The sequence below is a fragment of the Plectropomus leopardus genome, chromosome 5 (assembly GCF_026936395.1).
Source record: "Plectropomus leopardus strain MGB_pleo_1.0 chromosome 5, ASM2693639v1, whole genome shotgun sequence".
Taxonomy (NCBI): Eukaryota; Metazoa; Chordata; class Actinopteri; order Perciformes; family Serranidae; genus Plectropomus; species Plectropomus leopardus.
In genome coordinates, this window is record NC_142180.1 from 6,390,186 (window position 1) to 6,402,098 (window position 11,913).

Below are 11,913 nucleotides of genomic sequence, written 5' to 3' on the forward strand. Positions count from 1 at the left end.
CAGTAGCAAACTTTTAAGTAAACTTAAATAGACATAAAGTACACATAAATTAAGACTAATATTTTTTTAAACCAAAAGTCTTAAATAAAATCGACCTGTCAGATTTTACAGTGTAGTAAACGTACAAACAACTTGTAAATAAATGAACTTTGGTATGAAGATGATGATGGCCCTTTACATGTTTTTTTTAATGTAGATAAGTTTATGAGAAAGATGCATTTGGAGTTTTGAGTTTTGGAACTCAATTGCAAGGTGACAACATAAGTCAGATACATGTGTTTGAGTTGAAGTATACAACAGCACACAATGCAAATATAAATGCACATTAAGGCAAAGAACTATATTTGAGTAAATGTATTTTGTTAATTTCAGAAAGAGGGTAGTCACAATTTCTGCTAAAACAGTTCTTGTCAAGAATGGTACATAACAAAAAAGCAAACAAGACATTCATATTATGTTACTTTGATAACGATGGATCTGCCTGTGTACATTCACTAATTTATTCTAAAATGCTTCTTAGAAGATGTCAATGGCACACTCAATGTGCCAAGGAACTGCTGTATTTTTTAATCAAATTTGCCAATATTATCTACTTTTTACTTAGGGTTAAAGATCTAGTGTGTAGGATTTAATGGCATCTAGTGTTCAGGCTGCAGAATGCCACCAACTGAAATTTCTCCCATGTGCCAAACATGTAGGTGAACAACGCATAAACCCAAATCGCCCTGTCTACAGCCAGTGTTTGGATTGTTTGTTCTGTGCTACTGTAGAAACAACATGGCGGAAGTGCCAAACCGTGCAACAGCTTCCTGGTTCCTGGTTCTTTCCATGGACTGTATATAAAGATGGACGACATGACGGTTCCCCCAAAATGAGGTTATTGAATCTGGATCGCCCCCTGGTGTCTGACTGCAGTACAGGTCCTAAGACCCTTCCCTCCGTGTTACTGAATGGTCATAGGCTGAACTAAAAAGTCAAAGTACACGGCAAATAAATTTTCCCAAAGATGGTCTCTGTCACTGAAGGTAGTTCTCATCACCCTGGTGTTTGTTCAAGTATTTGTTTTCATGATATGTTTGGTTTTAATTAGTTATTAAATTATACAAAAGGGGGCTTTTCCACCATGATTGACAGCTGTGACAGCTGTTAACCTCACTTCAGCATAGCGGGGGTAAGCGGTGGCGCATCGTCCATCTTTATTTACAGTCTATGGTGCTTTCCCATAGAAAAATCAGTGGATATATTTTTGTAAGTCTTATGACCCCTGTGAAATGACTCGTTTTACTCCTGAGATTTGATCCATCTGGTCCGATAACATTTTTAAAGTCTGTAAGAGCTGCACGATTAAATCATTTTCCCCTCATTTATGTCAAAACAGGGTTAAAGTGGAATTTTAGCCTAGTGCACCTGCTCTATCGGCCCAGTGGTGCTTGGGTAAAGTTGAAGACTGGGTAAGTTTACGTATGGAAATTAAACTTTTTTAGCTTCATGCACCACAGAGCAACCTTCATGGAAATAAATGGGGCCTTGCCTACAATACTGTATTTATTTACATCTCTTTCTGCCATCATGAGGGGGTTCTGCTCTATATGTAGATTTCAACAACTAATTCTATGATTATGAAAACTCAAAAATTCTTAGTTTCAGGTGTTTATAAATTAATGTAATAAAGATATGAATAATATATTGCATTTCTGCAAATACATCCCCATAAATCCTACACACTAGAACTTTAATTAAGGTTTTATCTGAGTCTGAACTTTAATCTTTACAAATGCAAACACAGTCTGAGCTTAAAGCACAGCAGTGAGGAAAATGAAACGGAATAAATGTGCGTTGTTCTCATCTCGAATGTGTCCTAACATATTAGCGAATACATAAGAGCAGCTTTCAGCCTCTTACCGTCACTCAGTTGCCTTAGCGGTAGCCTCTCTAACCTAGGGGTCAGGATGATAAATATAGTCATAATTGAGACAATTAATGAGAAAAGAAATTGAAAAAGATATATTTCTGTTACATTCAATTACAGTGCAATAATCTTTTTCTTTTTTTCATTGTGACACACTGGATAGCTCTTCAGATAAATATGATTCAAATGAATCCAAGGAATCTAAAGGGAAAACTTGCTTGAACTGCAACTTGTAATAGTGAGAGAGGATGCTTTGTTTAACAGGTGAAAAGTTAAAAAAAAAAAAAAAGTCAGGAACTCACTGCATCGCCAGTGAATATGACAGTCTACCTCTCACACATCACTTAAATTAGGTTAGGACACATCAGCTCAGGCTTCAAACAGTATCAGTCACACTGCCATCAAAGTGGTGAGAATGTGGTCATCTTTTCCCACTGACTCTATAGGACACTGATGGTGTATGTGGGCAGCATTTCAAAATCTAAGGTACATCTTTCTCCAATTGTGGTCATTATCCAAGTTCTCCCTGTTCCCCGCTGCCATCCTCTACAGCGAGGAAACATCCTGCAAGCTCATTGGTCAGCAAGTGCTTCTGCCCTTTCCAGACAAAGTGTGTAGGCTGTCCCGATTGGCCGTGCTCTGAAGCATAAACAAAAAACGGGCTAAGCTCGATGGCCAGGGCTGACCTGACCAAACCCACACCGCCCCCGCGCTCTGAGCAGGGGTGGTAAACCCGTCCTGTGACAGGATGCATGTACAGCGCCTCTGGGCGGAACGGAGCGGACAGCTTCTCTGCCCCGCCGCAGTACGACAGCAGCTCCTGATCTCCCATGATTCCAGGCAACAGGTGGGTGAAGACCACAGGACGGTCATCGCAGCGCAGGAAGTTCCTCTCCCTGCCACACAGGGACAAGAAGGGGAAGTCCTCCTCATAACGGCCGCTCTGATTTGCGCGCAGCCGATTGAAGAAGAAGACCAGGAACTGTTTGTCTGGTAATAAAGAAACAGGGATGACAAGGCTGCTGAGTAATAGAGCAAGAGAAATATCATACAATAACAATTTTAGTTTTGCTCTATTGTTAGTAATTAGTAGGATGATAAATATGTTTGATATAAACTCAGAACCCAACTTTTCGCAAAAGCCTTCAATGCCTGTCTTCCACTGCCTCCCAAAATCTGAACTGCCATGCCTTTTAATATTAATATCTGCTCTGTTCATGTAAGCATTTTTCAGTATTCTGTATTTTCTATTTTGCATTTCATGTAAAGTGTCTTTGAGTACCTAGAAAAGCGCTATATAATTCCTATCTATTACTATTATTATTATTATCATTATTATTATTTGAGGTATTGGCAGTTGTTTCATTCATTGAATGTTTAGAGATGGACTGACACATCTTTGGTTTTAGTCTTTTTTATGGAATCTGTTGAACATAACAACAATAAAGAAAATTGACAACCTTATCTTTGAGAGAGAGCAAGATCCAGTTTTAAAAACCTCAACTATGTTATGTTATTCTGATTACATAATGAATATTGCTAAGTAAATTCAAGTTTTACCAAATCACCACACAAGAAACCTGATGCTATAGCCTGTAATATTCCAGGTTTCTGTAGATAATGTGCAGAGGTGGGGAGGAACGGGTGGATGACAGAGGATTTATCCTGCTATGCTTCTATCTATTAAAATGTAAATCGTCTCTTCTTGCTTCTATATGCATATACATATTTACAAAGCTTGTAATACTGTCAGACTGTTCCTTTGGGGTGTTGAGATATACTCAAATACTTGAGTTCTGCTCTATAATGTGGAGGTAATTTGGGGATATTCAATTTCCAGAGAGGATAAATTTGGACTGACTTGTAAGCTCTTTATGGGTTGAGTGTGTGTTGAGTGCATGTTTACCTTTGAAGCAGGTTACAAAGTTCTTCACTTTCGTGTCATCGAGGAAAAGCTGTAAGAGAAGCACACAATTACATGTCATGCTAGCATGATCATCGATTGTGTAATTACTATATTTCTGAAGGTTTTGTTTGGTGTCAGTTTCCACACTCTCACCTGTCCTTGGTGGTCAATATAGTAGAAGTATTCTCGGATACGTGGTTCCGGACTCTGGCCCTGGGTGTATGTGGCGGTAGTTCTGGAGGTGGTGCAGCCGGCGGGCAGGCAGGGCAGAGCGGTCAGACCTCTGCGGCTGAGAGCCGCTGCCCGGAGGAACAACATGACCGGACAGGAGCACGGACGGTAATAATGTCCCGGAGTAAACGTAGAAACCCAGAGGACGACTGGCGTGTTGGTAAAGTTACACTATGCCAGCTTTGCCCTCATGTTATTGTTTACAGAGCTATAACCCGGAAGTATTCTGTTAAAGCAACATTGTCAGTTTTTAGCTGCTGCCCCCTAGTGGAGAATACGTGCACTGCACCATGCATAAACAAAAAAAGCAGAGCTGAAAAATATTTATAGAAAACGTATATAAGCTCTTATTTCAATTCATCTTTGCGTATGAATAAAATGGTTACGAGTAGGGTTATATTTGAAAATAAATGTTAAAGATTAAGTACGTGCAGAACTGAATTAGGTGCCCTTCTTTCCCGTTTTTTTTCAACACACTTAATTAACATTTATCTATAGCAGAGACAAACTGCTGCTAAAGCTGACCAACACTGACAATCCCTCTTCACAGATAAAAAAAAGCACACAAAAACAACTTGCAGGTTATATTGTATTTAAACCGAGCTATTCAGCAGTCAAACATATATCTAAATTTAAATGTATCTAATTGCTTTACTGAGTTTAATGTAGGGAGAAAAAAACAAAAAAATTAAAAGACTTGGATCAGGACCTTTGACTGAGTCTTGTGTACAAAATATATATGAATCCTTGGCCCCCTGGGCCTCTATGTTCCCTGGAGACCTGTTTGATCTTCCATCCTTGAATATCTATCTTGTTAGATACTAACTGAGTCTGTTATCATTAATCTCACAATGTCACTTTTACCTTGTAATTCTTGTCTTCAAATGCATTTTATAGTTTCAATTTTCACATCTAGTTTTATTTGAGCTTTATGTACCTATTATTTATTTTTTGCTTTTTCTGTTTATCTGTACTTGTTTCTGACCTTTTGCTGCAAAAAACAAATGTATGACCCCTCATGCTTAACAATCAAAGCTTATATCATCTTATACTGCTAAGACAGAGAAAGCATCAACTCCTCACATCAGAGAGGCTGCAACTAGCAAATGGTTTGGTATTCTTGCTTAAATAATGACTTCAACAATTAGTGGACCAATTATTTGACTAATCGCTCGATGGTTGCAGCTCATAGTTTGTTTTCAACAAACGTATATGAATCCATGAGCCATAAACAGTGTGAGCAGCCCACACATTGTGTAATAAAACTTGGAATGTGTGATCCCAAGCAGAGAGATGTTAATACTGTTGAGTGAACACAACAGGGCTCTTCAGGGAGCTGCATGTACATTTCTTGGCTGACAAAAGAAGCACATAAACAACAACATTCCTCCACAACACACACACAGACAGACACACAGACACACACAGACAGACAGACAGGCTTCTGCTCATGTTAAAAGGCCAACACCCCCTAAAACAGAGTATAAACAGAGGCCTCTTTGGCTTCACAGTTGGACACTGACAACACACAAAGCGGCTGATTCACAGGAGCTGGTAATGACTTGAACTTCAGCCAAAAAAATCCTCATTTGTGAAGCTCCAGCTGTGAGCAGAGGACACATCCATCTACCTGACCCTGAAGCCTCTTCCTCCCCCTTCTCCTCCTCTTCCTCCTCCTCCTCCTCCTCTTCCTACCCCTCCCTCAGGTAGGGTGGAGCTGTTCGTACCTGGATAGTAAAGCGATTGAAAAATGGCGTTATAGTCGGACTTTGGAGTGCTTTCATCGACACATATTCACAGTAAGTTTATCTTTGATAACTTGGGGTCGAATGAACACTTCATTAGCCAGACAAACCTGTTTAGGCTAATTTCACAAGCTAACGTTTACATACCATAAAGGCTACGGAGGAGGAAAGGAGCCATGTTTCCCTTTTTTGACCACTATTAAAAGTTCAGACCTTCTCCGGTGTTGCTCGACATTAAATTTAGAGGCCTTCGTTGCAAACAAAAGTATGTTTTTCAACAAAAATACACTTAAATTGTGATACTTGCATACGCCTTAAGCGTTATTGTCTTGGCGTTTACGGCGCTCGCGCTCCGTCTGTTATTTGAAATTAACGTTAAAAACTACGATAATATTCGTAAAACACCTTTATACAGCAGAACTGTTTACGCGGTAAGTTTCTAAACTGTTCAAAGGTCAGTTTTGTGTCCAAACCTTTTCGGTTTCGGTCAGCAGGTATGAGTCAGCCGCCCCGTTCAAACCGGGGACACCGGGAGAGAAACGGAGACCACCGACACTACCGGGACTCCCACGATGACAGGCGGTCATCCCCCGACAGGTGTGTTCACGTGCTGTCTGTGAAGATGAAGACAGTCAGCTGTTTCTTCAGTAGTTTAATTTTTTATTTCACCTGTGACCTGAGGTCATAAATAAATGGATGTCAGTGGGGTTTTTTTTAACTCTCTGCTTTTAATAATCTTTTCTCATTTTTTTGAATTGGTTATTCTTGAATAGTTTTAATATTTAGCATTTAAAAATCAAGCTTTAAAAATTATTATATATTACGCATTACAGTTTTTGTCATGATGTCACTATGTTTTAATGGAAAAAAAGAGAGAAAAAACTAATTATTTTCAATATAGTACAGGCTTAGTAGATTTATTATTATTATTATTATTATTGCAGCCTGATATATGTCAATTATTTGCAGCAACTTTGATTGTGACAGTGCACCTATTGGAAATAGCATGTATTTGCTCTATATGCCAAAAAATGTTTAAAAGAAAAGATGTCATTATTTGGAAAATGGTAAAAATTACAAATTCCATAGGAAAAGCCCAGAATGACACACAGATATAATACAGTGCATGTTTTATGCTTTGATAGCTTTCAAAAATTGCAGTTTAAATGGGTTACAATGGGGCACCCCAACAGTATGAATGTAACAATTTTGTTTCCACATTGAATTTTAGACTCAATGTTGGCGCTGAGCTGAAAATTCCATGTTAAAAAAAACCCCTATATTGCCAAAATGTATGCCATATGCATGAACACAGTCAAAATTATTAAAACAAATGAGGAATGAAAAGTGCATAAAAAAGAACCAAACAGTCCCTACAGGTTAGATAAATATGCCCATAAAGACAGAGAAACCTCTATACAATTAAACATTATAACTATTTACATTAGGCCAGGAATCATTCACCAGGAGCCTGATAATAGCCTGCTTAAATAGTTTTTATATCAATGTATATTTGTTTCTATTTTGACCTAAACAAGCTCAATCCCTGACCACGGCACACTGTCAGCCTATTATTGCAGGGGACATTGTACAGGGTATCATCAGTTAAGCCAATATTCTCATATACTTTATAACCGCAGTTCATTATCTTACAACTGTCTTATTGTATTTCATTTATCTACTTCCTTGAATGTCTAATATGTTTGGGGTGATTTATGTGTTAGATACTGTTACACTCCAACTTGTGATAATCTAACTACTGTATAAATTGGACTCATTAAGCAACTACAAAGTTATGTCAAGTTTTAGTATAATTTTTACTCTTAACTTAACTTAATTTTACCGACAATGTTACTGTAAAATTTGAAATCGGAAAAGCAAAAAAGTCGCTTAGGGGTTTTGACCATTTTCTTTTAGGAAGCTAATATTTCACAAGTATTTACATCTGAATAAAAATAACTTCTCAGCGTAAAACAAAAACATTGAGAGGTTCAGTGCTACAGTAGCAGCAAGTGTCCACATTTTCTATATCAGTGAAAGTGTGCTGGAAACATAAATGGTAGATAACTTCCTTAGTGTTATTATGTATGTGTCTCTGTGTCCCAGGTCTTCCTCTCGACCCCCGTACTACCCCAGAGAAGCCGACTCCCCTCCCAAACATGCGCGAGAAGTCCCCCGAGTGGAGCACCATGAGTCCAAATGCACACACATTTGCTCCAGGAGAGGTAAGCCAGCATCACAGTGGAAGTATCTGTGTCCAATCAAATGAAGGCTCTCAATAGAAGCTGCTGCGTCACAGGGCGGACTTTGGTTTCAGTCTCACTGTAGCGCACTCCTTCCTTCTGGGAAGACTGGACAGACCGGTTTTCTGGTGTTTACAGGCCTCTTTTCTCACAGTTTAGACTTTGGCATAGTAACATGTCCCTTTGGTAAAGGAGAGAGCTGATAACCTGATATCTGAGTCTAATTGATTAATCGCATGCTTCTGCTCAGTTCTACATAAAGAGTCCATCCTTTAGGAATGTTAATAACAAGACATTTTATTTGGTTGCTGAAGTCATTTGAGATTTTTGTTTGCAGCTTCTCAAATGTTAGGACCTCTGGCTTTAGTCTCTGTTATGCCATTGTGAATGCAATAAATTTGGGTCTTGGATTTTTAAACAGACAGATCACTGCATTTGAAGGCATCATGTTGGGCTAAGGGGACTTGTGACAGGCATTTTTGCATTTTTTTGGACATTTTATGAAATGATAAACTAATAGAACAACTTTTTATGAACAAAATTATTTGTAACCCTACAAATGCAAACATGACCATATAATGGTTAACATTAGCACTGATACATTAGGCACAAATCACCACCTATATATAAAAAAAGAACATACATTTAGGGAATTATTGGAGAGACAGTTCACCCTCAAATTAAAAACATATATTTCTCCTTTTACCTGTAGTGCTATTTATTAATCTAGATTGTTTTGGTGAGAGTTGGAGATATCGGCCTTCTCTCTAATTTAATGGAACTAGATGGCAATGGGCTTGTGGTGCTCAAAGTGTCAAAAAACACATTTCAACAACTCAGCAGCAATGTCTCTTTACAGAAATCATGACCAACTCACAAAAGATAAGTGTAATGAAAATAGTTTTAACTTGAAACTATCCATACAATGACGTCTTTGGATTATCTTGAGTAACCAGGTTTTTAGTTCTGGAAAGAGACATTGCTGTTGAGTTTATAAAATGTGTTTTGTTGTTGTTTTTGGCACTGTGAGCGCCACAAGCTGAGTGGCATCTAGTTCCATTTTATTGGAGAGAAGCCAGACGTCCCTATGGGCAAAATCACCAGTACTCTGCACCAAAACAATCTAGATGGATAAATAGCACTACAGTGAAGAGGAAATATTTGTATTTTTGATTTTAGGATGAACTGCCCCTTTAAGGATGCACATATCAAACTTAAAGGGCCTCAAGGAAGACTGCCTTTGTTAATATTGTAAATACATTTTGCACATTTCCACAAAAATCTGCAGCAGTGCTGTATGGTACAGTAAACACTTGGTGCTGTGGGGCCCACAGGCTGTTGTCCAATTCGTCCTGTTGGTAATCCCTCCTAGGACAGACTAGTTAGTAATGATTGATGAGCAATTCTCACTGGGGTGGATGGATGCAGTGAACACAAGATTCTTGAAACTCCCATAATTATAATAATAATAATAAGAAGAAGAAACTTTATTACAGACTCAATGGTCCAGATAAGAGCAAGACAATACATACAAAAGATAATAAAAGACACATAGAAGTACCATACACAACATATCCACAATGCAATAAGATCACTTAATAAAAAAAGATTAAAAAAAAAAAAAAAATCCCCAATTCAATATGTACAGATCACTTAGAAAACAATTTAAAAAAGTCAATGACCACAGAGGAGACGACGATACCAATGCTTCCATATCCTGGACATATAGCGTGTAGTGCTCAATTTGACGCTTGTCAAAGCCATGATTATACAGTTCTGAGTTGTTCAGCCGACCTATAAATTTATACATCAAATTTCTCAACCAGGCTTGCAGTGTATTAAGACCTGCAGACACGAACATCTCGCTGGCGCTACACCAACGTGGTCTCCTCAGAAGTCTCAAAGCATCATTGTAAGCTACCTGAATTTTACGCAGGCTTGCTTTGCTGTAATTAGACCACAAGTGGGCAGTATAGAGAGGAATTAGTTTACTGTATTATGGTGTATTTTACTTTTGTAGGCATTCTTGTTTTTCACACTTGTTTTTTTTCTTTTTTGTGTACACCATGGCAGTGAAGGAACACATTTTGTACACTAAGCAGACTAAGGTTTATGAAGGGGACAATAACACATTGCATCTCGATCTGAATTTGTGATTTCACCTGTTTCAGGCATCGTGCTGATCTGCGCTGTTCTGACAAACAGCCTGGTCCTGATCTGCGTGGTTGCAGCTCAGATGGTGACGTCAGGCATGTCTTCCATGGGCGGACTGGGCGGCTTCAACATCAACTCCAACTTTAACCTGCAGGGCACTGAGCTGCAGCAGGTACGAGACCTGGACATGCAGTACAGCCAGATGAGGGCGCCGGGCATCTACGGTGGCATCGCCTTCAGCCTGACCTTGGGGGTCCTCTCGCTGCTGTTTGTGGTCGCTGGGAACAAACCGCCCCACCTGATGTCCAGGAAGCTTCTGTACGGAGCGCTGGTGTTTCAGGCAGTGGGAGCGGTGGCGTACGTGGTGGCCGTGGGGCTCTACCTGCACTTTGTCATCGGGGTCAACGCCACAGATGTGTGTCAGCAGCGCGAGAGGCTGTACGCCAGGAACGGCTACACCTGGATGAACTGCGATGTGAGCGGGGCGGATGCCGCCGTGGCTCTTTTTGGTCTCATCACGGCCATCCTGTACACCGCCGGCACGGTGCTCACCTTCCAGACGATCCGAGGGGTGAGGCGCTACCTGGAGGAGCGGAAACGCAGAGAAGCAGAGAAACAGCGAGCCAGAGCCAACCCACAGAGGGCCCCGCTGAGGGCTGAAACCACCTCAGTGTGAGAGAATGGACATCAGGGGCCTGTATCACATAAAGAGCAGTGGGTTACTAATGTGACTGAGGTCCTCTGGTACCAGGAAGCTTGCTCACTTTTAACCAGGGTAGATCACCATGGAAACCTATGCTGCACAGCTAACCTGGGAGCATCAGATTACCCACTGACCAGTCAGATCACTGAAAAATGGAGTCATTTTTCCAACAGGATCCTGACCTGGATAACAGTAGTGAGTTTACTGTAACTATTATTGATTTTAAACCCTTCTTCCAGCACTGCAGTTCAGGATAACATGAGTTTTTAAGCTTTCTGCACTCTAAGAGACAATAACTGCAAACTAAAATGTTTGTCGGGACAAAACTACACACACACACACACACAGAGTAAAATTTTAATATAACTTTTTGGTACCACACTGTATCTCAATCTAGTTGTTTGATTTTTAATTTGTATATTTTATCTGGCTAAACAGCAGTGTTTGCTGCTGCTGGATATCACCGTTTTATCTCAGAGAGCCATGAAGTTGAACTGTCTTTGTGATACAAGTCCAGTCTAGGAAGATTTAATTTCAACTGTTTGTATGTTGGATTATACTGTGTGAACTATAGCAGGGATTTATGTAAATGTTTTTAACATGGATACTAGTATAATTAATGTGCTTTTATATCAAAGTGTGATTTTATAATGCAAAGTTTTTGATACTGAACCTGTATAAGAATGTATCTACTCCAATTAAACCTCCATCAATGTGATTCTATTGAAGACTGTTGTTTACAATTACAAGTGTGATAAACAAAACAGCCTACAGGGGGCACCTGAACTCAATACAACACTGCTGTTATGTTCGCTCTCTGTCCCCTTCAGAGGCTTCCTGCCAGCCATGACATCACTGCTGTATGTCCCCCCTCCTGTCTCTGCTGTCTCACAATGGGCCACACATACACAGAGGGCACAGCAGTGACGTAACTGCTGGACTGTGCAATCGGGGACTTAATTACTAACAAAAGAAATTCTCTCGTGTGAGGTAATAACCCAAGTTCTAATTTTACCATTTCG

At 39.6% G+C, this 11,913-nt stretch overlaps 2 protein-coding genes across 3 annotated transcripts; one reads left to right on the forward strand and one right to left on the reverse strand.

Annotated features, from left to right (window-relative positions):
* Positions 1-325: 325 nt before the first annotated feature.
* c5h8orf82 (chromosome 5 C8orf82 homolog) lies at positions 326-4,434 on the reverse strand. The gene is made up of 3 exons (XM_042483626.2): positions 3,969-4,434; positions 3,816-3,864; positions 326-2,899 (listed from the first exon to the last, which is right to left on the reverse strand). The coding sequence occupies exons 1-3, from the start codon at positions 4,131-4,133 to the stop codon at positions 2,421-2,423; spliced, it is 693 nt and encodes a 230-aa protein (XP_042339560.2). The 5' UTR covers positions 4,134-4,434; the 3' UTR covers positions 326-2,420.
* Positions 4,435-5,637: 1,203 nt separating this feature from the next.
* Positions 5,638-11,609, forward strand: LOC121963162 (MARVEL domain-containing protein 3). Of its 2 annotated transcripts, none has more exons than XM_042513497.2 (4): positions 5,638-5,845; positions 6,283-6,388; positions 7,898-8,016; positions 10,206-11,609. In XM_042513497.2, exons 2-4 carry the CDS (start codon positions 6,288-6,290, stop codon positions 10,862-10,864), a joined length of 879 nt encoding a protein of 292 aa, XP_042369431.2. In that variant the 5' UTR covers positions 5,638-5,845; positions 6,283-6,287; the 3' UTR covers positions 10,865-11,609. The 2 variants fall into 2 exon arrangements, with proteins under 2 accessions (XP_042369431.2, XP_042369425.2); XM_042513491.2 differs by having other exon boundaries at positions 5,639-5,845; positions 6,286-6,388.
* Positions 11,610-11,913: the final 304 nt, after the last annotated feature.